The 27831-nt window shown below is 36.4% G+C and overlaps 1 protein-coding gene across 4 annotated transcripts in view; it reads left to right on the top strand.

The window, feature by feature from the left end:
• Positions 1 to 27831, top strand: part of LOC124631318 (disintegrin and metalloproteinase domain-containing protein 11) — a 214089-nt gene that overhangs the window by 178688 nt on the left and 7570 nt on the right. For all 4 annotated transcript variants that reach the window (XM_047165652.1, XM_047165653.1, XM_047165655.1 and 1 more), the window contains exons 7-16: positions 501 to 640; positions 6919 to 7135; positions 9681 to 9853; positions 15224 to 15372; positions 16649 to 16833; positions 19120 to 19287; positions 20398 to 20702; positions 20907 to 21026; positions 21548 to 21725; positions 26444 to 26597. In XM_047165652.1, the coding sequence (XP_047021608.1) occupies positions 501 to 640; positions 6919 to 7135; positions 9681 to 9853; positions 15224 to 15372; positions 16649 to 16833; positions 19120 to 19287; positions 20398 to 20702; positions 20907 to 21026; positions 21548 to 21725; positions 26444 to 26597 (1789 nt within the window). The remainder of the gene's footprint in view (positions 1 to 500; positions 641 to 6918; positions 7136 to 9680; positions 9854 to 15223; positions 15373 to 16648; positions 16834 to 19119; positions 19288 to 20397; positions 20703 to 20906; positions 21027 to 21547; positions 21726 to 26443; positions 26598 to 27831) is intronic.

The following is a 27831-nucleotide window of genomic DNA, read 5'->3' on the forward strand; positions in this document are numbered from 1 at the left end:
TCATGGGTATTTTTTGCTTCATCAGTGTAATATATTAGGTGTATTACCCCAGATACAGTTGGACAGCCATTTGATGTCATAGTTACTAAGAATTATCTTTGTACGTAGCTGTGATAACAGTGTAGCAAAATTAATATAATCAACTCCTAAGAAATACTTTTGTTTCTCAATAAATAATATTTTATGACGTCACTATCAAACTCATAGATAATTAACTTTTGCCTTTTACTTCTATGTTCATTGATTGTGTAATAACCTACCGATCAGTTTTTAATCCATGTATAAAATAAGACTACTTTTGCCCACATCGTCATATTATGAGCTTTTAAAATTATCATTGTTTAAAGTGGTACTAAATTCTCGTAGATAACAGATAATAGGCTAATTTGAAAGCGCTCTTAACTGTACCTAACCAAATATCTACATAATCTACATAAATTAATCTGCAATCAATAAGATCATTACTGATGAGGACACGTTTGACCGGTTCGTTTCAGCAGAAGCACCCTCATGTCATCTTCGAGGCGCGCACGAAGGCCAACAAGGGGTGTGCCAACAAGCTGGAGTTCAGGCCCAAGAGTCGGCGCACCAAGCATGTGCCGTACGTCGAAGAACCGCTCGCTGATGACCCTGGCAATATGTGAGTATAAAAATGTGAAAACTTCCCAAAGATTGAACCGCGTTACGTGGACTTTAATCCTTCCATCCGGGTAGAAGGTAGCTTTAATCAATAAACTGGATATGTCATATTAAAATAATTTTTCAAATCGCATCAGCAGTTTCTGAGCTAAGTGCGTTCAGGCATCAGGCTCTTCAGCTTTATAATACTAAAAATACGCAAAATTACACGATTATCAGTATATAAACATACATGTCAGTTTATATAACTAGTCAATTAATATAAAGCCACACCCTTTTACATAAAGCGAACACATACCTACAGAATTTCAAAATGAAACATCTTCAAATTCCAATTCAAACAATGAAACCAAATCTCGAGTGAAAAGTGCGGAGAATTAAGTTGTTACAAGTACTTATTGAATCGATTTATAACTCGAAACCGGAGGATTACACGCGGCTACACTTTGCCTAATTTAAGCACTTTATTAACGAAAGAACTTTCAAAATCATTGTTTGCAACCAACCTTGTAATTTGAGTTGGGAACGAAAAAACCAACTGAAACTTTGTTTGAAGCGATGAGGATTTCATATCGTTTTCACGAATACTTTCTGTGTTATATATAAAATTAAATGAGGCATACCTACCTATGTACTTGTACATTCTTTGTTCTTTGTAATCTGTAGATATTGGTGGAGCATCAGTCAATGTCAGGAAAATGATTGTATCTCATTTTTCATTGTTTAATAAAAACAGTAGGCTTTCATCATAAAACAAAATGTAGACGCTCCCTTGTCGTGTACAACATTAACACAAAGATAAAATATTAATCCGAAATTATTCAAAAATGAAACATTTTTATTCATATTGGACACACTTATTCAAAGTGGATACAGTGAATAAAAATCTTGAAAATAAAATATTGTCGCTATAATTGGCTGATTACATTTGAGTCAATCGAGTGTTAAGAGGTCCATCGGACCCTCGGGAGGTCAAGTCCCAAATTATTGAAGCACAACAGGGATACCTCTCGAGCCAATCATTTGTTATTCGAACCATTCACGCATTTGTAAGGTCCAATATGAATATAATATGTATTTCGATTACTATTTAAACTATTTTGGTATGTATTCTGGCCGAGAAATTACCAAGGTGTAGAATGTTACGAGATACGATTTGAAATGCCGTGATTCTTTATTTTTATACGACATCATAATATGATAGTTTGTTTCTCTATTTCAGTGTCGTTTATTATGGTTATGGTGGACTTATCGATCAGACTTCACGCTCATACGGTGATACTTATTAGCAAATAATATTTCTGCTATAATTTCCTGCGAATCAATGCCATTGTTAATAATAATAGATTTACGAGAATCTTTCTCACTTCATCGTTTATTATTGCGAACTTTTTAATTATCTATGGCAATGGTAATTCAGCGAACGGACTTTTCACTCCTGCTGTAGACATTCGTAAAGTGGAACTTATTGAGAAACTCTCGCCATACCTCTACACTACAATACATGGAAGCTTGAAATATATAATTCATAGAAAACACGAGATTCAAAGAACCATATCTCACAATGCATAACAATTGAATTAAAACTTAGTGCTCCAACCTGATTACAATTCCCACTTCAAAAAGGAAAAGTTTAAACTATTAATCATAGGTTTGTCTGCAACCTAGGCCAAGTGAGAAGTGAATAATGCAGCGTGCCAACTTGGCAGAGCAGGTTTTTTCCTCGCTCCACTACACACTGGGAGTTTCCTTTCTGAATTCTATTTGAATTTGTTTGAGAAATAATTTAAACTTAGACGACAAAGGGAAATACTTTTGTTATGCAAATCTCCATATTTTGCTCGGAATAATATTTTGAATTTAACTTTGATTTTCGGAGTGGTCGTTTAGCCAGGCTTCTGATATTTACTTCTGTAAGTGCGATTCTGTTGAGTCGTTAAAACGTTTCTGTGAAAAACAATTATCCAAAAAGGGATTAAAATTAAAACGCTAATGAAAATGACTGATTCCTAGAAGTGATATCTCTGAGAGTGTTTCAATGAAAGCTCAAATAATACTAGTTGTAATCTCTTTTTCTTATAATACTCTACAGAAAATCCTCTTGAACTCAAAAACGTACTAGGTAACCTATGACCACACCATTTTTTAGTACAACCTAATCTAATTAGTAATATCATCAGCTAAAGTTCAACTATATCTAAACACGAGATTCAATACAAACCGAACTCACCTCATCAAATTATCATCGACCCAGATGTGGGAAACAAAACACACTACACACACTCGTCACTACATAGATTCGTCACAGCATACACTCGTCACTACACACACTACTTGCACCTATTTAATTTGCCATGACCGATTGTTGACAGACACAAATCCTGTGTGTCAGCGCCCCTATAGTCATATACACACTCGTACATATGTACGGCGCATGATAATTGTCACCGCAGCCAACTGGTTCGTTAATTCGAATTAATTATTGACACCCACGCTTCGAATGCGTGATGCTACCACTTTTAGGAAACGCTGTGTATGAAGAGAGATTTATACAAGTCTGAGTACCTTTTTGTAGGGTTAAGAAGCAAAAAGGTAGTGATTTGATTGATGCTTCAGTGTTTATAATTCAATGGGGAATGACTGTGTTATATGATAACAGATAAAAATTAAGCGTAGGTATTTTGTTTTTTAATACACACTATAATGTGCACTTCAGAAGTTGCCATTATTTTGGAATATCAGTCAAAAATATAACATGATAACGCATACTAAATCCATACCTCCCGACTAGGTACCTATCCTTTACCGCCCGCTGCAAATTGGCTTCAACTGAATCATTTATTGGGTGTAAGTGGTCGGCACAATACGTGGCCTCGTAGTCAGGTTCTTACAACAGATTTATATAAGTATGTTTTTGTTATCTGCTATATTTGGGACTTCCGTGATATGTTTTTGTTATAAATAAAGTGAGGAAAGTGTACATAAATAGGTTTAGGAAAAAAATCCTTTTTTTGAGGTTCATGCATAGTTTATTCTTTTGTTCTAAAAATAAAATACTAAAACCGTCAATTTTAGTAGTAAATTCTTCTTGTCGTTTTAAAAAATATACATTTCTAAAATATAAACAGACCTGTTACTAGGTACTCGTATATTATAAGCAAAGATCTTTCTCAACGCAAATATTGCTCCTCTAGATGAAAGATAACATTATCTACTAAGTGCAAGTTTATCCTTCTTAAGAAAATAAAACGATGCCTTCGACACAACATCAGACAACATCGTAAATAAATTAAAACGCCAACTTATTGAAACAGTACATCTCTATCTAAATTCCTATATAAATAACAAAAAGCAATATCTCGCGAGGGCCCTCCCCATCACTCCTATTCATTCGTTCACTCTCTTTGATGTCTCAGCAATATTTTAATGATAGCATTGACATTCAAAAAGTGTCGCTTACCGAATGATTTGATTCCAAAAAGATAATGAACGAATGGAATGAACGAACGTTTTGAAGTTTTAATTAATTATGTGAAGGTTTTGTGTTCGATTTTCAAGAATTCGTTACAATGAGATTCTCTTTTCGAATGGAGTTTCAATTTCAATGGAAAAAAGTTTCTTCGGCGCGGATCTTAATAAAAGGGAATTCATTGGATGTAAAGTTTGATATTCTGGTATTTATTATCTAAGCTTAGCTGAGGTTCGATGGAAATCGCTACACGTGCCACTCATTTGAATTAAATCTCTCATTTGAAGAATGTATCATAGTTAGTGTCAAAAGAGTTGGGTGTAGGAAATAGGGCAAGATATCGTCTTTTATTCCTTATTTTTTCATCAAGTATATTTCTAGACAAAACTGAAAACAAAGTTTAAGTATATAAAAACTAACGACGATAAAACACCGACTGACTACAAAAAACACATCGGCCCAGAAACACTTTTTACATCACTAAAACGTCATAAACACACATCTATCTTAGAGCAAAGAAAACATCTCTATTTACAATACTCCAATCGAAGGCCCGGAAGCAATCTACCCGGGTGGGTCCGGGAAATTTCCCTAGTTTCCAATAATAGGGGCGTGAAGGGACTGATAAACTTGATTAAGCACTCCCCCACCCGGTTGGGATGAGTAAAAAACTAGAAAATAAAAAAATAGTTACTTACCTGTCAACCTACGTAGGTGGTCCCGGTCATATTAAACTAAAATAAAAACGTGGGGCCCATTAACTATTGCTGTAGTACTTTCTTCTAGAGGTATAATAGGTGTGGATTGCATCGACTTACTATAATCGTAACTGGAGATTTTGACAATCAATAATCAGCCGTAGCGGCTTCACCAGCGAACGCCGAGCTCATGATCTACCAAAGTATAAAGATATGCTTTGCCATAGGTAGGATTTCACAGGGGCCCCACGTTTTTATTTTAGTTTAATATGACCGGGACCACCTACGTAGGTTGACAGGTAAGTAACTATTTTTTTATTTTCTAGTTTTCAGTGCACATAAGATAAAACCGTTTAACTTAAAAGTTTTTTTACCGATTTTTTATTTTCTAGTTTTTAGTATTTAATGAAAATGCGTACCGAATATTCCTCATTCTATCTAATTCATTTAGTGTATCATTATTACACGGTCTCTTACCTGACAATTTATTACAATCTAATTCCTCAATACATAGCCCTTCCAGATACTTTTTTTTTTTAACAACCCCAAAAATCATCACATGACCTCTCCTGCTGTGGGTCAGCAGCGGTGAGGGAGTGTCAGACTCTTGACTAGAAACCGTTTTGTTCCGTCGTAGGCCTTTTATGTACCAGGGCCGCGGTAACTCTTTCGAACAATCTCGCAGCCCAGGCAGGCCTTGGCCCTGTTGGGCCCCGCTGGAGTTACTGACAGTTTTCTACTTGTGAAGCCCTTTCATTTGATACCCGTATTGGTGGGATTGATAAAAAATTGTTATCAGCCATTTGGTAGCGGCGGCCATCTTGGATTTCAATTTTGCATAGTAAATTGTATTCTACTTGTTGAGACCTTTCATTTGATACCCATGTTGATGGGATTGATAAAACCTACGTTATCCGCCATTTTATAGCGGCCGCCATCTTGGATTTAATTTTTTATAGTATATTGTATTCTGTTTGTTGAGCCCTTTCATTTGATACCCATATTGATGGGATTGATAAAACCTACGTTATCCGCCATCTTAGATTTCAATTTTGCATAGTAAATTGTATTCTACTTGTTGAGACCTTTCATTTGATACCCATGTTGATGGGATTTATAAAACTTAAGTTATCCGCCATTTTGTAGAGGCCGCCATCTTGGATTTTAATTTTATATAGTACATTGTATTCTACTGGTTGAGAACTTTCATTTGATACCCATATTGATGGGATTGATAAAACCTACGTTATCCGCCATTTTGTAGCGGCCGCCATCTTGGATTTCATTTTTTATAGTAAATTGTATTCTACTTGTTGAGTCCTTTCATTTGATACCCATGTTGATGGGATTTATAAAATCTAAGTTATCCGCCATTTTGTAGAGGCCGCCATCTTGGATTTTAATTTTATATAGTACATTGTATTCTACTGGTTGAGAACTTTCATTTGATACCCATATTGATGGGATTGATAAAACCTACGTTATCCGCCATTTTGTAGCGGCCGCCATCTTGGATTTCAATTTTTTATAGTACATTGTATTCTGCTTGTTGAGCCCTTTCATTTGATACCCATATTGATGGGATTGATAAAATCTACGTTATCCGCCATTTTGTGCCGGCGGCCATATTGGATTTACAATGTTATTGATATTACTATATTGTATTGTCATCGGAATTAAAGGTGTATACAAAATTTCAGATTAATCGGTTGACAGGAAGAGGGTGAAATTTGAATTACTAAATTTGACCCAAGAATGAATAAATAATAAATAAAACAAACGGGGTAAGCTAAATAAAACCGTTTAAAAACTCCCCTGCCCTAGAACCTTAAAACCAATTTTTAAAGATAGGTGCGCACTTTGTTTCTTTGCAGAGTATGTTTTTATTTTCAGATTACTGTAAACTGATTATATCCTTAATATTCTTCACTTGATAATAATTAAGTCTAAATTATTCGGCACCTCAAGTTTGTCTAGAAGTTTTAGACAGTTATCTTGGTATGACCGTTGAAACAATATTCAAAAATATTTTTGTACTGTACTAAATTTCGCATTTTATGACATAAGACACAAAAATCCTCTCACAGACACTAACCGCTCATTTCTGACCAGGGACACAACAACTAGAACAAAAGAAGATCGAGCATGGCGCTGGTGGCAGGACGCAGGGCTTCGGGCCCTCAACCGGCGCAGGCGTGACGTCAGAGAGACCACCAAGTACATAGAAACAGCGCTGGTCATCGATAAAGCCATGTTTGATAGAAGAAACGGCAGCACGAGGTCCGAAGTCGTGCATGATGCTATACAAGTCGCTAATATTGCTGATCTGGTGAGTAACATTCGTAAAATAAGTAAAAGGTACAAAAACACAAAAGAAATTGGTTGTTATAAAATATTAAATACGAGGTCGAATTGAGAACCTCCCTCTCTTTCAAAAGTAGGTAAAAAATTGGCGAAAGCCGTTTACGGGATATTAAACTTTGACCAATGCTATATGTGGGCTTAATGGCTTATTTATGAACTTTTTCCTATTGTAACTTGTTTCTAAATTTGAAGTTACATAATATGATTATGAGCCCCGTTAATGGCAATGAGTTTTCTCTCATGAGAATTAAACATATTATATAACTGATTGAAATGAGGTATTGAGTAAATTCCCCTGCCTATACCTGCGGGAAAACCTTACGTAATTATAACTGAGTTGTTAATTACGATCCTAATTACAATACTGATTTATAACCAAAAATAACTACTTAAACTCATACTAACCTTACTTACATTGAATGCCTACTTATAGTTCGGCCATTCAGAGAATGCGTTCCTGACACGTCGCGATTGAACTGACGACGTAACTACATTCATTGATTATTGATATAATAATGTTGTTTTAATGCTCCTCAATTGTTAAAACGGTAAACAACCAGCAAAAATATTTTTATCGTAACTGCAACGCCATTGCAAAGTTACGTCGTCAGTTCAATCGCGACGTGTCAGGAACGCATTCTCTGAATGGCCGAACTATAAAAAACATTACCCTCCTTCTTTGGCAGTCGGGTAAAAAGAAACCAACGTTCACGAAGCAAGTAATCATACTTACCATTTTACTACTTACACAAAGTGACCACTTAGAAAGCAGATAAAAAGAACAACGTACGTATTTATAATAAACTTTGGGAGCAATAAAACCTAATTACTTCTGCACAAAACAATAAAATGTGTCAGAACACATGTCATGAAGTACGGGACGACTCTTGACACGTGTCACAAAAGGGTAAAACAAATTATGACGAGTAACACTCTAGTATTCTGACGATGGTCCAGACGGCCAACACTACAGGATTAGATCCTTTTTTATTTAGATAAAAAATGTACATTTCTGATGAAGATTTATTATTTTAGATGATACATAGTCCGGGGTCAACTTTATTTTGAACCCGCGTCATTGAAGTTGGGTTAATAGAATAAATTGTTTTATCTTGTACCAATATTATAGAGTAGTATATTGTTTTTATGTGAACAGAAGATTAATCGATAAAAAAAAAGTTTTTTATCACAAAAGATGTATACTTACTTGCCCTCAAAAAATCAAGGGGTGACCCCGTAGATACAAATGTAGGAGAAAATGCCGTAACGAAATTGTACGTAACTCATTTATAATGGTCACCTAAGCATTAAGTACCCTAATTATCCTTTATACTAAGCTGAAAGGTTTTCAGAAGTGATCTGAACCCCTGATACAGCATGTTCTCTTTTATCTCTTCATTTAAATTAAACGCCAACGATACAAATACCTGTGTACAAATTAAGAAAAGTGCCAATTCAGTAATCTTCCTCACCAATCAAATCGACGAATCCCATTTATTTTGAAACGTTTGAAATTACATTTTAAAATATAATTTGACATTTATTTACCTTTATCATTCATCATACTGTTTATTAATTACTCGTTAAAGTTTAGTATTCCATGTTTGATTTAATGTTACGTTTATTTTAAAACTGATGGAATTCATGTAATTGGATTCGGCTTTTAATAGACAAAACCACCAACATAATCATTTCAAAAATACAGGCGACATTTATCAAGAAAAAATCATAACGTAGATCCAATATAACGCTACCAATAAATACTTTTAATAAAGTTGATTTTTCTCAAACGATTCTATAAAAGCCACATGAATAAAAAATCTTCAGCGCCAACTTTGATAACTTTGTAACAAGAATTATATTCACACTGTAAAACCGAGATGATACCCCAAAAAGTGCGCGTGAAAGTCAAAAAGTCCCAATGATATTCAGCGGCCCCGTAACTTACAATCTCATTAAAAGTTTCCTACCTCCCAAATAAGTAATGCCTGTCCAAAATTCAATTTTTGAGTTAATCAAAACGTTTTGCCAGCTTATAATAGCGTGTTCCGGCTTTAAAACTGAACCGAACGGCCAATTTTGTGCTTAACGAAGTTGTCCCTACATATGGACGCTAGTTCAGTGGAAGAGGTTTGCTTCGAGAGTGATGGACGGACATATTTGTTATTTATTTTTAAGTTGGTGTTGCCTAGTGGTATTTTAGTTAGCTTTTGGTTTTAAGAACAAATGCGTAGATGTCCAGGGAGACTTTATGTTCTTACAAACGATCTTGTTTCACATTTTCTTATCAAATAGAGACATCACCCTATCTTAAGTTTCTCAAAGGGTTTCTATAAAAAATTGCCTTTGAGACAAACAGGTCTTTTCCTATTCAAGACTATAGTCAGAGCAAGATTAGTATTTCTATACTTTTGCCTTATCAAAAAACAAATTCATTTTAACTATAAATTCAATAGTAAATATAGCAAGTCTACCATTTCTCCCTTACTTAATGTTTCCCTTATTTCCAGTACTTCCGAACCCTGAACACCCGGGTATCCCTGGTGTACATCGAGTCCTGGCAGAGCGCTGACCAGGCCGACATCGATAGGAAGCAGGACATCACCAGAGCTATCCACAAGTTCAGCGACTACACCGCCAGAAAACTCTTCAAGATCGAGAAGGATACCACACAATTGCTCACGTAAGTATTTTATGTTTAAGGTAGTAAGGTTAAATTTCCTACCAGCAATTTTGGATGCATATTATGTCTTCAATGCTATTTGGCAAATCAAAAGTTTAAAAAAATGTCAAGGTAAAATAAAATATCCCTTAAACAAGACTAGTGGTAGCCAAAACCACCTAGATCGTAGTTGAAAGATATTACGTCAATTTGCTAAATCTACACTAAACAGAAGATAAGTAAGCTTCATTACTGTAATAACAAGCTCACAGGCGAATAAACAACCATCCCGCCAAGTAGCAATTTTAAATCCATCATCCTTTAAAATGAATTTTCGCGCAGACCAGAACTTGTTTCAAAATTTTAAAACAAGCCCCGGATTATATACGGAGTGCGATAACACTCCTTACATTGCATTTTATTCAAGCGTCCCTCTCGCCTGCATTTTGTAAAGTAATACAAATATTTCGCAAGAGACGATTCAACGAGAGCGACGCTCCACAAATCTGCTTACAAAACCCTTTTCACTTTGAACCAACGAAATTGCTAGATAGACAGTTGCCAGTGCGCTAAACAGCTCGAAAATTAATCTCGAAAGCGAACCGAGGTCGAGAATTAATTCGAGCGATAAACGAATCTGACGAAAAGCGTTACAGGCCCCATGTTTTCCCATTTTCAACTTTAATGTTCAGTTTTTGAGTTTACATTCGCATGGTATTGCGGCGCGCGGAATATCATCGGCTATTATCGTTCTAATTTTACAAATTACTAGGAATCCGCTGTAATGTTTCCGACAGGCGGTATCCTGTCATAATTTAGGATGTCAGCAGCAGATATAGGCGTCGATATTCCTCGGCGCTATACTGTCTCCGATGCGATTTGGGGTGTATTTCTGGGTTTGTCGTGTGAATGATTGATGTCTATCAAATATTTACGAGTACTGTAGCCTGAAATGGCTGGGATCCTCCGGGAAAGAATGCCGCCAACGGATTGACAGTCGAACAATGCGGTCTTGGCATTTATTGGCCGTTTTTTGGATATCGCTGAATCTACATATTCATCTTATGTCGACGCGTGCTTTCAAGAATCTGGCCGAGATCGATGACGTGGCATGACGTAATGACAAATATGAGCTTTGTGTTTGTACTTTTGTCATTCTGTGAGTTTTTGCCTTAGTGAACCGTTATGGAGATAATATTTACTGTATTGTTTTCTATTTTACTCACTGAAATTCTCGACATGGAAGTTATATTATTCCACTTTTCTACACCACATGTAATCGGACAATTCCCGCTATAACATGAATTAGAGAACTTCAATCACATACCAAGTATATGTGACTAATTCATATATTTCCTGTCACACTAACATTACTATATAACAGAGTAACATTTTGCTATAAAATTAAATATTCTGACCACTGAACCTTTTCTGGGGCATAGACAAACACGGATTTTATCTAATTTTCAACCTCTCTCTATGTGTGTACAATGTCGATGTTTCTATGTAAACTAATTGAGTTGTCTATGGAACTAAATTAAGGATCTATTCGGTTGCCATGACTACGGGCCTATGTTTTAGTTTGTTATTTTAAATGGTGGCAAAAGTTCCTGTTTCTAATTTTGTTGTAAGTTATCTTTGCTAAGAATAAACGTCGGGTTAGATTTTATCTAATTGCTATTTCTGATCCGTCATTTATATGGTAGCTTTTATAAGTAGAAATACAGAACAGAACAGAATTGCTCCAAACATAGATTGTAGAGATCAAAATAAGCCGCTTCAAATAAACTGTATTTTGACTTTATTTTCCTTTTTCGAGTGATTAAATAACATTCAGCATCTAAACGTAAATTCAACTAACTTTTTAACTGAATATCGAAAATCGTTGCCGTTAAACCGAGTATTTTAACACCTAAAGGCGCGCATTACTAACGCACACCACAGACATAACTATACCGAAAAATCTAAGTGATTGGTTTCCAAAGTTCACCTGCAAACGTGCTTCGAATATTTTCCACAGTTACCAGGATTTTATGACTGGAACCATACCACGGGACCCTTAGAGGTTGATTAGATATACATAAAATGTTGCCAGTTTTATGCCTATGCGGTAGGCTGGATTTATGACTATTCTACAAAACTTGGATAGGTGCGGCTTTATTGTCGAAGGCTAGGGCTGCTGTGGTATGTGTTTCTTTAATTAGCCTTCAGTAGTAAACGCTTTTTAGAGCTCTGTTAGTGCCTGTTAATTTGTTAAACAAACTTCTTTATGAACGTCAAAATATAAAGAGGTTGTTCCGCAAATGAAATGAAACTATTGTGACGGGCCAATAAAAATCAATTATGAAAAAAATACACCTAATCAAAACAAAAGATTCCAATTTCAAAATCAATCAGATCAATCCACAAACAGTTCTTTTTCTAATTATCTCTTAACGTCTATTACAAAAGGATCCAAGATGGCGCCGGTGACGTCAGCGCTATCGCTTGTTGGCGAAGTAATTCAACTATAATTTCCGATATCCGAGTGGAATCGGTTCTCGTGGAAACGTCTCTTTGAACATCGAGTGTACCTTTGAAAGTTGCGTCGCGAAGTACTTCACGGATTGGAAACATACAGAGAGAGCGGGCGAGGCGTGCGCGCTTCAATAGTTTCAACTAGTTGCACTTTTTTATTCGGTGACATGTACTGCTTTGAATCTAGCGGTAGATGTTACGTCAGAGATTGTAGACGGGCTTATTTAAAGAACTTTTTTTTAGTGCTAACTTCTGCTCGTAAAGTCGCCTGGCTGTCCTTGATGCGGAAAAAACTTGATCTTTACCATTAAGTAATGACTCTGGGATAAATTTTCTAGTCTTTTTATATTAGTTACATACTGTATTTATCCCACTTTGTATACTTACAAACTATTTCCCATCACCAGGTCCGCCGATTCCCTTCTATCAATGTGTTTCAATGAGCAATATTCGCACAAGTTCTGTCGCTATCGTCTCGTTACCAAGTTTGTCAAATTCGCTTTCGATCACAAACTCGATAAGCGATTACGAATCCTTACAAAATTATAACTTTTTTAAGTATGTTTTTCTAAGATATTTCATTAAATTCGGAGTTTTTTAGTCTTCCAAGGTATTTTTTCTTTATTCTATACCAGCAGATGTATTATGTATTTTGTTTTAAAACAATTTAAAGAAAGCTATTCATGTATTGAATATTCTTAGAAACGAAGACATACAAAAATACCTAACCACTTAAGCGAGACAAAACGTACATTCCCGCGATAATGGCGTTTTATTCCTTTAATAATCAGCTTCCCAAGCGCTTATTCCGCCAATTAATAAAACATCTAGGCTCATTTTCAGCTTCGCGACCTCATAATTTATTTGCGAACAGGACAATATGGCTCACATATGGCCCTAATCCGCCTTATGACGGTATAATGGCCAAAACGCTTGATTATAATAATTTTTATGGCCTGACAGAGGTACCTAATTGTTTTTAGAGGCCCCACTCTGGTAATAACGCCTTTGTGTCTGAAAATCCGTTTAATTAAACATCTAATTTAGCTCGACTGATGGTTTGATGCTGAGCGCCCGATGTACTTATTTCAAGTTGTCTTTTACACAGAATTTTGTAATTATAAATCATTTTGATGAATACATTTTTAAGCTTAAATTTTTAAGTGTTTATAATTAGTTTTTGTAACTTTGCTGTGGTTATTCATTGCTTAATTATCTGATATAGCGTATCCGCTTGAGTGATTTCGCCGCTGCGCCAGATGGCCGAGTTCACAAGATGTTTTTTTTTATGACTCATTGGTAACATAAGCAATCTCAAGTGTTGTTTTTGTTCAAGCTAATGAATGACTCTTTCAAGTGGTATCAGGTTTTTGTTAACATTGAGCTTCGAATGTTTATATTTTTAGATGTAAACAATGACTAGTTAAAAAAAAAAACATTGTTTGACCTTGTACAAAAGAATGTTTTTAAAAGCTGAATTATTAAACCCTTAGGTTAAAACTCGCTTGCACACACAAAGACTATATTCTTATTGTATAATAACACCGTAATTAATACAATAATACGTACAAATAACCGAAATAATGATTAAATTACAAGGACAATCTTCCGCCTAACGCGCGAAAACCAACGAACGACTGACTTTGACATTATTTTTTCAATCCGAATGAACTATTGTGGAACTATTGTCGTATTCTTAGCATGAAGAAATGTATTAAGAATCGTGTAGAAAAGAGAAAAGGTATTAAAACACCGTGTAATAGAAAGAAACAAATATATTGTGATGTGTATCGCACTGGAACGCAAAAAGGGACAAAAGTCACTTGGGTGCGCTTTACTGTCAAAACGAAAAAGGGACAAAAGTAAATAATCTTAAAAGGATTTAAATAGTTTAAACATACTTAAGTATTAAAATTGACATTCATGTCTTACAAAGTCGTTTTCAAACAGTAAATATGACAACTAATGTAGGTACAAACAAACCGGAGCGCTTCCTACGAAATATCATAAGCTATGAAAGGAAAACTTGCACAAATGTAACTCAAATTTAAACATGAAATTAAACATGTTCGGGAGGAGCTTATAAAGAAGTATATGAACTCGACGTACAAAGATTCATTGCAGTTTCGTTGCATGTTAAGTATGTAAGTTTAAACGTACGCATACAATTGTAAGACATGGATGTAGGGACATATCATGGAGAACAAAATGACGAGTAGAGATTTCATAATGGGATGTCTCCCAAGAAATGCGGGTGTTTGGGGGACGAGAAACGTTACTACGTCCGCCCTCAGGTACTTTGGAACCCGCGGAATATTTTGTTCACTCGTAACTAATCCTGTTGGTCACACCCAGCGTGCGTGTTTGACTTAGAAGAAGGGGCCTAACCTACCTGCCGTACAGCAGCTCCGCTCATCTTTCCTTCCTCCGTGATTCAAACATACACAATTGTAAGACACGTAGGTACATACTAGGAACAGAATCGTACCTATATACGCCATAAGTATGTAGATATGGTATAATGTTCTAGGAAGAAGAGATGTTTTGAACGAGTAGTTTCTAACGAAAGCAGAACTTGTTCTACCTAGATAAAAGTATGGTAATTTATACGCTTGTGTGTAGACCCTTATTTAACTTGTGATACTTGAGCTTAGCTTTTTGAAGAATTATAGACAATGCTAGGAATAAAGTAAAGTAGATTAGCGTGAAAAGAGATGTCCTATTTACATTCACACACTTTAACTGTGAATTAACAGAACTTCCGAATTATCGTTTACTTTCAGTCTTTTTTATTTGAAAGGTGATAATAGTTTCTTCTTCCCTTTTGTGATTTATCTTCATGGCAGCCATATTAACCAGTGACGTTACCTACAGCGGCCTGACATTCCCGGGAGGCGAGTCCGGGATCTCAGTCCCGGACACGCTGTGCACGCCCAAGTCCGTGGGCATCTCCGTGGACACCAACACTTATGAGCCTCACCTACTCGCCGGGACCATGGCTCATATGATCGGACATAATATAGGTAAGTTGTAGCTGTGGTGTTATAGGTGGTGCCAAACTTAATGGCGGCTCGCAACATTTCGTGATTCGTTACTCAGTAGGTAACTATTTTCAAATAAAAGCTGTTTTTTTTTAATAAAAGCTGGGGGAGGCGAGCAAGCAGTATGGCTACATGAGTGTGATTGTTTGCATGTGATTCTTTCTTCAGAATCAGTTGTGAGCCGCCATTAAGTTTGGAGTGAACTACATATATCTGATTGGTTTGCTGCATATAGTGTATGGACTCTTGTAGTGTTACAAAAATTTACCCCCGACACGTCAAAATTTAGTTTAGTCTGACATGCTTTAGTTGGTACTTACGTAGTGTTAAAAGTTATTTTTTGCTTTTTATAGGGTTTAGCGTTTTTAACCTTTTGTCATAATAATTGCGTACTTTTTTTGGGTCGGGGGTTTTTTAAATTTATAATTTAATTTTATTTCATGCTTTTTGAAGGAGCTACTTAATTTTTCCTTCATTTAATTTATTTTATTTTAAGATGGGGTAGCTATATGCGATCTCGGCCAAAGGAAGCTGTTTAACAATCCTCATGACAAACTGGCTCTGGGAGAATTGCACAGATTGAGAAACAATAAAGATTAACCTTTGATGATCCAGGGTTATATACCATTCCAGGGTTTCATCCGCCACATCCCATTTCCAGCATCAGTTTCTCGTCAATTAGAAACATGAAGAGAACTAGTCAAGACAAATTCAACGAGCCCAAACTCGATGGGTTTACTAAAAGGCAGTTCAGGGTTACGTCTCCTATCTTCGTGTCCTAACAGCAGACCAGCTCAGTGGTTCCAGAAGACATTAGTATTTCAAATTTCAGATCCCACATATGCTTGCAAGTAAACTGAGCGTGTAACATTCCTATCACACCTAACAAACGAGCTGATGACCTTGAAGACCTGAACCGATTTCCACCAAACGTAGCTAAGAACACTCCCGAATGACATTCCTTTCAAACAAAAAAAAACCGCATTACAATCGGATCATCCGTTTGGGAGCTACGATGCCACATACACACACACACACACACACACAGACACGTCAAACTTATAACACCCCGTCGTTTTTGCATCGGGGGTTAAAAAGGAATCGTTCCGAAGAAATAAGCTGACTCATGACATTGACTCTTGTGAATCATAATTGGGTATCTTTTAAAGAACCTATAAAATCCTTTTCGAATCCATTCGGAACCTCTTCAAGACCAAAAAAATATGAGTTCTCTTCACTAATCCCACTTTTTCTCCAGGTATGGGTCACGACGATGGTCGCGAGCAGTGCTTCTGCCGCGACTGGCACGGCTGCATCATGGCCCAGTCTATCGTGGGCTCCGACAACGTGCAGCCCTACAAGTTCTCCGACTGCTCGAAGAATGATTACATCAACGAGCTCAGGGTCGGACAGGGGCTGTGCTTGCTCAATAAGCCTAATGAGGTAAGTTTTTTGGCTAGAAATTTTTGTTTTAGAAGCGAGCCTATGTTAGGGCTTATAAATTCTCTGATATTCTTTGCTACATGTTCGTTGATAAAATCTGTATTTTAATTTATTGCGTGGTGCTTTTTGTTTCATTTTCATATGTTTGAGAATGGACATAAGTTAGCTTCAGACTCAAAATAATTTCGAATGTAACATTTTAAAAGTATGAACCCTACCCAATACAAGTACAGACCCTAACAACGGCGACCTACATTATTCAGTAAAGTGAGTAAGGGATACTTATTGCTCAGCAAAACCTAAATATGCCGAGTCATAACTTTTGAACAGGCCCAGGCCGTGCCTAAATACTGTTCACAAACACAAGAACTTATCCACGATGTATTTACTTAATAATCTACCTAAATCAACCGAATGAATTCATTATTTCAGTAATAAAGTTCCACTGTAATGATACCAAGCCGCAGATATGTAGATCATTTGCGATTTAACATAATTTTTACAACAAATAATACCGATTACATTTCAATTTCAAAGCCACTTAAATATTTTACACAGAAATAATATTTATTCCACAAATTACCACAGTAACAGCTGCTTCGGCGGTTTACTCGCTCAAATGATATTATTCATTATATTTAAGCTGAAATCAATGATTTCATTTGGTTAATTGTTCAAGCGGTATCTACGTTCTAACTATTAATCGCTTTGAAACAAACAACTCTAAACCATCACTTACATAATACATCTTTATCTGATTAAGAACTCATTTTACAATTCCATTTCAAATTAATCCGATTTAAGTCCTCAAAGTTACCTATTTAAACTTTAATTAACTCGAAATCGTAAAATCAAATCCAATCCAGTGAAATCTTCGAGTGAAATCACTTTAATTCTCGATTAAAAACGATGGGTTTCGTTCAAAGCGAATCGATGACTCGAAGTCTCCTTGAGGACGCGACAAAGCCTTAAAATTTAATTCGTTGTACGTACCTAGAGATAACCTGGCAGTGATGCCGCGACGTGCTGCCGCCACAAGCCTGTGGATGGCTCGTCACCGCTACGCCACTTCCACGCAAGAGTTCATTCGAATTCAAAACAGATTTTCACGTTGAAAATTAATCAGAGGCTGTCGTATTGTTTGTCGTCATCCGCGCTAAGGCCCACTCCTTTAATAAAAGTTATGGTAATACAGGCTGCCCTCGCGCTCTGAATTATCTCTTCGTTTGCGAATATATAATAACAGGAACGAACGCCAGCCAGGGTTTATTGGAATAAATTTGCATAGTCAGGAATGATAATGCGGAGCCCTGCTTCCCCTTCGATTTCTCACGTTTACATATTTATCGGGATGATTGTGAGCGAATGCCTTTATTTTCCTGTAGCGGTTCGCGGGTACTCCCACTGATGCCTGATTTGTTATCGGATAGCGTACCAAGTGATTCCGATATTGATATCGATATATCTTATCAGTTTCTGAATGATAGATTTAATAATCTCACGTGCGTCTCCCACAGGCATAGAATAACTTAGTTGTTTATTCAGAAAAATCTTGCGCGTAGCATTTTTCCTTTCATATTTTATGCCAACAAAACTAATACTACTTCACTTTAAATTATTTGTATGCTTTGGTTTTACTTTGAAGTCAGTTCCTCGGTTCCCGTAACTCTAATATAAAACAAACGTTCTTTGCTTTCAAGAGTAAAACAGTCCTTTGAGTAATAGACGTATCTTCGTTTGACGTACTTTCCTGTAAACAGCATCTATTTCCCTTCATGTAAACGATACGAACGAACATGTACTTACTTTTACCTACGTATAGACCTTTAGAATCTCGATTCCCGAGTAAATTCGATGTATATGAGCGTGTACACCACACCCTTTGGGCATTGTAAAATGTTTCTCTTGTACTACTAATGCTTTTTTGACTGTGGTTTGTCGATCGTGTCTGAGAGCCTTTTCTTTTTGTTTTGAGATATTCTTGGAATAGGCATTGTTGTTGTTTATTGAGAAGGAAGGGAGCAAGATGTAACTATAAATAGTTTAGTTAGATCAATTCCGTCAAATTGTTGCGTAGTTGTAATGGAAAATGCCTTTCTGGAATTGATTTTAAGAATCTTCTACCTGAAGGTGTTTTAGACTATGAAATAACTTATGAACAAGCCGTATTTATCTCCTTGTGCAAAATATGACTGATCCATCTTTTGCAATGTTTTGTATATTACATAGTGTATACCCATTTATACCGAGTACAAAGTCGACTATATATAATTCTTACTCATACAGTTGGTGATCCACCACCAATGCGGCAACGGCCGGCTAGACGAAGGCGAAGAGTGTGACTGCGGGACCATCACGGAGTGCCAGAACACCAATCCTTGCTGCGATCCCTTCACCTGCCGCCTGACCAAGGAGTCGCAGTGCGCCTCCGGGGAGTGCTGTGAACGATGCCAGGTAACCTCTTTGAATCATAATTATATTTACTTCTGTGGTTTACAAAAACACTTTCGACTAGTGGTGGCCAGCATTTCAATCCTATTTGATATCTTGGATTGTTCGCAAGTAATAGCAAGTTCGTATCTTGGATTGTTTGTAAGTAATAGCACCATAGCACAGATTACCTTAATAGTTACTTCGGTAATAGCTTCTTTGAAATGGTATGGAGAGGGTATGAGAGGTATTGGGTTTTGGTCTAAATTGTCTATAGAATTTAATATGGTGTTAACAATAGAATAGAAGTAAGAACATAATAATTGGCAGAGATTAAGAGTTGTGTACCTAATGTAAATAAAACTAAAGCCTGTCGCACTAAAATCGGATACAGTTTTGTACAGTGCCTGCATACAATTTCATAAATTTTAATACAGTAAAGTACTTTGGATTCAGCTTTGCTTTGTAACTTCACCCAACTATAATTTCATAAGTCTTTGAGAAGATACCTACGGCTGAAACAAAGACTTTGCACATTTACAAACACGAGTCTTACAGTCGAAACATATTTACATTTTATTCAGACAAATATATTCTGACTGAGTTACACCGCAACGTCTGAATTTCATCTGTTTTCAAACTGATTAATGTTCCACAGTGTGTCATTATGTTGATTAATATTAATACAAAGTTTATGTCACATAAAGTTCCCAACAACTATGCAAATTGACGCGGCGCTTGTTACAGCAAAAAGAGTGATTTTCGTTGGAAATTAGTTGGGAATTATGAACATGTTTTTTTTGTTATTTGTAAAAAAAATATCACCCACATTACTCAATTTGAATAGGCTAATGTTCAGGCCTATTTGCTCAAGGTTTGAACAAACAAAACATTTATAATGTGGATACAGAATCTAGGCTGAGATTTAGTCTAATCCTGATTTATTTCTTAGGGCTCCAAGCCCTTTTGCTTTCCTACCTGTTCATACCATACGTTTACAATACTAAGCCTAAGCTTTATCATAGTTATATTGAGCTTAATCCTAGCATCACGATCGTTCTATATTCCCGAAATGACCTTTGACCTTGGGATCATACATACCCGAAATCACCTTTGACCTTGAAATCTCCACAGCTCAAACCACGCGGCGTTACGTGCCGGGACGCCACAAACGAATGTGACCTTGAGGAGACTTGTACGGGGATGTCTGGGACTTGTCCTCCTGACGCCCATCGGAAGAATGGGGAGCCTTGTGAAGAGGGAAAGGGGTACTGCTTTGCTGGCCAGTGCCCCACGCTGTCGCTGCAGTGTGAAAGGATATGGGGTCAGGGAACTGTAGGAGCTGACAAGGAGTGCTTCGAGCAGTTCAACTCGAAGGGAGCCGTGACGGGCCACTGCGGGAAAGACGGCAGTGGATATTTTATTAAGTGTGAGACTGAGTGAGTATACGATTCAATTTTTATTTTACTAACCAATAGGATATAATAACAAGAATAACTTTTTTCCAGGTATATATTTTACCTGTAGTTATATCACATTAAAAACACGATAAACTTTAATGCCAAGCGGTTTCCATTTTCACGATTTCTATGTAGCAATTGGATGAACTATGGCAGCATAAATAACTACTTTAATTTTACCAGGAACGTGCGTTGCGGCTCTCTGCAGTGCCAGCAAGGGAACAGGTACCCCATAGTGATCGGTATGGATGACTACTACACCAGGACCGTCATCAGCATCAAGGGGAATGAGTATGAATGCAAGTGAGTATAGCTAGTGTTTTTTTTTTCCTATCTTCATTAAAATTCTTTATTTCTTGGTTATGTAATTACTATTTATATTAGTACGCTATTTTCATTTCATGATCAATGTTGTGAGAATATTGGGTATCAAATACCATAACTTTGCAATACTGGAGTTAACAATTTGACTCGTAGCGCATTCGTTGGTAAAGACTACGAATAAAGATATTGTCGAAAAGCCTTGCTTGTCCAAGTTTAGCTACTATTGTGTCAACGTAATCAAAAAAATACCTTCGCATGTGTAATGTGCTGCTCATAGAGGTATTTGAAAATCGATCTCAGTGGCGTGCACTTGGAGAGGCCTATGTCCAGCAGTGGACGATAGGCTGATGATGATGATGATGATGATGATGTGTAATGTGACGAAGGGCTAACTTCAGAATTGCAATGTTATTTTCAAAAATTTGCCACTGTTTCTACCATGAAATATTAATTTAAATTCCACTTCATCACACTTAACGTTCTCAACCATACAATTCCAGAGCCACAACAGGTCTTCCAAAGCACTCAGAGATAGCTCCTCTGGGCCTGGTGCGGGACGGGACTCCCTGTGGGGACAACCTGGTGTGCGTCAACCAGACCTGCACGTCCATCTTCCCGTACATCGACCACACCAAGTGTCCTACTGATCATAATAATAACGAGTGCTCTGGGAAAGGGGTAAGTTGACACATTTATCTATTTATAATGCAAGAAGTATAATGGTGTATCTAAACGCTGCTTCCTTAAAGTGAAAAGGGAACAAATTCTTTCATTTGTCCTATCATTAAAAAACGTTGCTGTTCACCGAGTTTTTCTTGAACTTCAGTGTAGGAGTTTTGGAATGGCAATTGACTTGGTTTCGCTATAACAAACCCAAATTCTACATCAGAGGTCGTCAGGCAGATATTAGAAAGAAACTGACGTTAATAGGTAAAACCACGTTAGGATAACAAGAAACTACATATGAAATTATAGGAATTTTGCCGAAAAAATCAAACACACCTGAATTAGACTATATATCTAAACACAACATACAGATTTGTTATAAATACCTAAAAACCCAATTCCACGTCCACAGCCACACTCGTAACCACACATATCATAACTAAATACATAAAATGTAACATGTCGGCGCTGAAGCAAAAATTGAATAACATGCGACCCGGGCCACCACTCAAACTATTAAAAAGTAACTCCGAGAGCCCCACGTTCATATAAAAATATTACACAACGTACTTAACTTACGATATGTTTACTTACTCGTAGTATTTGTACGTTAGGTTTTCTGTATATGAGCTGGATCGAGAGCAAAGTTTTTGCTGTTCTTACATTGAGGTCATATCATACTCATCGGCCTAGCCTTTTTTCAACTATGTTTTTGGGGTCGGCTTTAGTTTTAATAGGAAGCAGCTGAGTACCAGTGTTTTATAAGCGGCGCCTGCTTATCTGACCTCCTCAATCCAGTTACCCGGGCAACCCAACACCCTTTTGCTAAGGCTGAGTTGTCGGATTTTCTGGCTTCTAACTACCAGTAAAGACTGCTAATGACTGCCGGAACCTACAGTTCGTGCTTTCCGAAACATGGCCCTGATACATCATACATTGTACATCATTTTGTCCTGGTTCCAAACTATCGGCACACCTATTTCTACAAAATCTTTGCATATTTTCATTCTCTTTTCCATAAACGTAGCCATCTACTTTCTTTTGAATAAATTGAAAATTATTTCCGAATTCCACATATCGTTAAAAAAGACAGACAAGGCCCCGATGCCCTCATTACACTGAATACTCTCATTACAGGAATATCGACTGGCTTTTACCCTCCTATATAAATGGTTCTCTGCAAGTATGTACAAAGAGCCCGTGCGCCCTGCTCAAATGATTTCAGATCAATATCTGTCTGTTGGCACTTTGTTAACAAGGCATTTCTTTGAAATGTTCGTGTTTTTTTTTGTATTAAAATGAGAGTGCATTTTTGAAGAGTGGATGGAAATGATTTTAGTGGCTGGGTCTTTGATATTGTGGCTATTTTATGGTACAGGTTATTATAATTCGATATCTTCTACGGTTTTATACTTTCAGGTTTTACCCAAATCGTATTCTATTTCACGACTTGAACATGTTTTCCTGTTTCCATAAATAACACATAATAAATCCTCAATAATGGAAGACTGAAAATATTTGCAAAATCTGCTAGTTTTACACCCATTTTCATGTTTTATGAATCTACAACACAATTTTATACAGCATTATTTATTCCTGCAAATTAAAAGAACACAAAACTAGACTCATAATGGGTAGCAATTAATTAAAAGTGTATTACTGCACTTTAAATAAGTAACATGTTTTCATTGCTTAAACACCGCTGTTTCGAGTTACCCCGAACATAAATATTAAACGTTATTTAAGCTGGAACATACCTCAAAATGTTGGAATATTATTCCGAGTGCGATTAATAAGTTCTGTGAAACGAGGAGTTTTAATTCAATATCATTTAATTGGCTCGCACTATAGTTTGGACATCGTTAATTATAACTTGGACGATGTGCGCCTCTCTTAATGATGTGCCAAACTGTGAGAGCTAGCGTTGATATTAACACGTAAATAATTATTCATTAGTGTCATTTTTTCGGGAACTTCGTAGAGTAATAGCGAAAGTTTTCTTACAAGCTCTGCATTATGAGACGTTATAGTTATGGGTATAGTTTTTAGAGCAAAATAGATGTGCAACTATAGGGGTTACATTTTTTGTCCGGGGACAAGTATACTCAACCCAAAATAGTGCCATGTAATCAATAATGACTTCATAATGATTTCATTATCAAACTTGATTATTACAAATCGCCAAATGCAAATGTTATCAACAAGAACAAGTTAACGGCTTTAGAGGATGAAAGAAAAAGACTCCCTGCCCCGACCCCAAACAGATAGGGACAAAGACTAGAGGATGATGAAATCACTAACCGCGAAATCAAACGACACGATCCCAATAGTCTCCTATAACTTGCCCCACACAGGAGCCTGGTCGGTTTGATAATTAGTAAGGCCCAGTGAATTCATAATATTGTAGTTAGCTACCAGAACCACGAGTGAGTTGTTAGCCTTAATTTAACCGCACATGACCTTAGCTGTAATTATCTCTTGTGTTTATAGCTGGATATATCTATATTATGTACATTGACTTCTGGATACATATCTTATATAACAACAGCAATGTATTTTGGTAATTAAATTCACGTTGAAATCTATTCATGCATTTGGGTTTTCAAAAATACCTTGAACAGCCGTAGACACTTTGTATATTAAGCCTGATCATGTAAAGCGCTTAGTTACTCCAAACTTTTAGTTAGAACCACGTAACACCAGCGCACTTGATGATCTAATATCATGTATCGTTAATATCGTTAGACTCCCCAACAACGTCGCACGTACGCTAACTAACAGTTTCCCCTACAAAGACGAAAAGACGAATCGCTATCAGATGCATAGCATATTCGCTTCGGATTTCAACACGGCGCTGCATGTCAGTGTATTATCAAGTTAGGTTAGCTTGTGATATACGGAATAAGCGTCAAGAAAAGCAATTTTGAGCTGTCAGGAAATCATTTGTTTCCAATATGTATTTTAGTATTTGGTCAGGATCAAAGATAAACCAATAAGGTCTGGCTACGTTAGATAGGCCATATTCACTTTCAAGGAAATAAACACAAAACAGAATTTCGTCACAAAAATTTAGTAGCAAACGTATGGAAATTCCGGTGAGGCACCTTAACTAAATCTCGGTGTGACGGGTGCCTGGGCCCCGAGAAAATCCGATTGGTCGTGCGAACCGTGCCCCGAATTTTCCCTCGGCCCGAATAGTTGGGCCCGAGTTAGGACGTAAATAGTTTAAATAGTAACTTCGTACAGTTTTAGTTAAATATGTAGCTTCAGGAAGAGTTTGGTGCTAGATTTGTTCGCTACTTGTTCGCCTGTTTACTTTGAGGTGTGTCTTGGAGAGCAAACTTTGGCGGTACTGTATAAGAGGAATGAGATACTTTGCAATTAATTATGTATGAGTTTTCTTATATAATAACTGGTATTATGTAAATTACTTTAGATGTATGCAAATTCTCAGGCATTGTTCCAAGAAGATAGACAACTCAATACTCGACACGTAAAATAAAATCGACATTTTAAAAGCGCTGGCTTCCCAAGGCGTTAAAATTCTACATTCAATTCGGAATCAGTTTGAAATCTGAAATTATAAAAGAAACCGAGTACCATAACTACTTAATCGAAATTTTTGCTATAAATAATGTTCGTATAAAATTTAATAATTTGTCGTGGAATCGTGGCTCACCTCTGATCGGGTGCGGAGAGCAACTGAGCGCCGGTTCCGCACTGGCTGCCGACGATTTGTGCCTAAACTCAATCCGCATGGAATCGAGTTACCGGGACAACTCGCTTCAAAGTCGCTTTTAATTCGTTCATTTACATCCTCTGGAACTAAATTAAGTGATTCGATTATCGATTTTTCGGACATCGGGTGAACTTTCTATCGCGTATTTATTGAAGTACGTATAGAACTTTTTGACGGTTTCTTTAGGTTTACTTCTTCGTTGAATTTATAACGTAAAAGATTTATACAACTTGAATTTAATTATAATTGACCCATGAGCTCTCGAATACGAGAGGATCCAACAACCCCATTCATTAAAACGCCGTACTCCAAAACTAATAGCGATAAACTAAGAAGATAGAAACTTAATTAACGGCAATACAACTTGAACATTCACAACACTGTATTAGCCGAATAGTTCACATAACAAGGAGCTACCGATAGTAGTGCCCACCGGACTCCAATTTGTGGCAGTTAGGTAACGCGGATCGATCCTACTACCAAATTAATTCCCTTAATATCATTGAAACTTGTTCTAAGTCTAGAATTGATTCGATGCCAGTAAGTTAGACTGTTACAGCCCATGTTTGTGGGATCCGAATGGGATAAGTTGAGATTTGTTTTATTTAATGGCTTTAGGTATTGATGTGTTAGACTTGAGCTATTGGGTTTTAAAATCGATTTGAAATAATTGTAGTTCGTTCGTACTTAAGCAAACTTAACCTCTGTTGAACTTTAGGCAATTATGAATAGCCACTAGACCTTTATAAATGTATGTTCAGCTGTTAACCCCGAGACTAATCACCTAGAAAATTTATATTATATCAAATCAACCGGTCTTAATTACACCTCAAAGTTGTTAGAAAATATGATAGGTCAAAGTTCATTAAGGCGTGGCATTATGAAAGCAGCAGCATTTCAGCAAATAGATTGATCAAACGAAGTCTACCCATTACTCAGTTTTTTCATGTTTTTTTACATCTTACTAATGTCCATATTCTTCAAATTCCAGGTATGTTCAAACATGAACAAATGTGTGTGCAACCGCGGCTGGACGGGTCCCGACTGTTCGCATCACGACGCTCTCCCCCCTTCCCCGACCCCCTATGTACCCGACAACAGCACAAAAGCTGCCTACAACATGACCAAGAAGGAAACACCGTATGGTGAGTCGATCCCAGTTATATAGGCTTTAAGTCTAGAATTAGGACTAGAAATCGATATAGAATATTTCAAAAATTTGTGCCTTGGTGTGAGATATTTTCAAAATTTTGATAATCACACTTAATTGGTTTTAGCTATGTTTAGATATACCTATATTATGATTAAACTGCTAAAAATAATTGACCAACTAGCTCAGTCTCTGAAAAGTGTTTCTTTGTGTAATCTTCTAAATATTACGTTTCTTGTAATTAACATTCTGTAAATATGTAATTACTAATGGCCATATAATAAGGTTTTAGTTGTAAGCTAATTTTACTCTTCGTATAATTTCTCCTATTCTTATTTATGTATCTTATTTTCCACTATAATATTTTATGTACTATATTCTGCTATATTCCCTTATATAGCGATATTGCTATCTCTATGGTAACTTTGGTTAATGTCATAACAATTAATTCCTTAATGTTTTTTAACAAGTAGAAGTCCAGAAGTAATCGATCTCTAGTTGTAATAATAATCAGCCAATTTGTTTAAATGTTTGACAACCAACATTAATAGTTTGTTGAACCAGGCATAAGCAATCAATTTTATGGTTCTTTTAATTGGGTTTTCATAAGTAAGTATATCAATTCAATAAAAATGCGAAATTGATTTCGGGTTGGAAAATTCTTAAGAGGCTCACGGTCAATTTCACCGACAATCGTTAATGTTATCAGTCGGTTAAACGACAACATTCTTAATTTAAGCAGGAATTTTCATTAAACTTGCTTTTTTTAAACAAATGCTGATCTTCGACTAATTAAGAGGATCTTGTTGGTGAAAATGGGCCATAAATGTTTCATGAACAGGTCACTACAGTTACGTAATAAATAGTTCTAGAATAGCACAATATTGAAGTGTCTCCTAGTATAACTATACTATTATTTATTATTTACCTAACTATTACTGCTTCCTAACTTGTATAATTTTACTATAATTCATGTTTATGTTTTCAGGTGTTTTTGTACTGTATCTATTAATATTCCCCCTACTTTAAACTGAAAATATTGGCCATAAAATCCGAGCACTGCTTTTCAAAATTACGCTGAACACGCGTTCGCTGGATCGCCGCACGCATCGTTGTTTTTTGGAAATAACATTTACATAATACATCAGTAATAAACATAGTTCACCAAGTCTCATGTAAGATGATGATATACTCATACTTCGCACACTTCTTTATCGGGTACATTGACA

Source organism: Helicoverpa zea, chromosome 6 (assembly GCF_022581195.2).
Source record: "Helicoverpa zea isolate HzStark_Cry1AcR chromosome 6, ilHelZeax1.1, whole genome shotgun sequence".
Classification (NCBI taxonomy): Eukaryota; Metazoa; Arthropoda; class Insecta; order Lepidoptera; family Noctuidae; genus Helicoverpa; species Helicoverpa zea.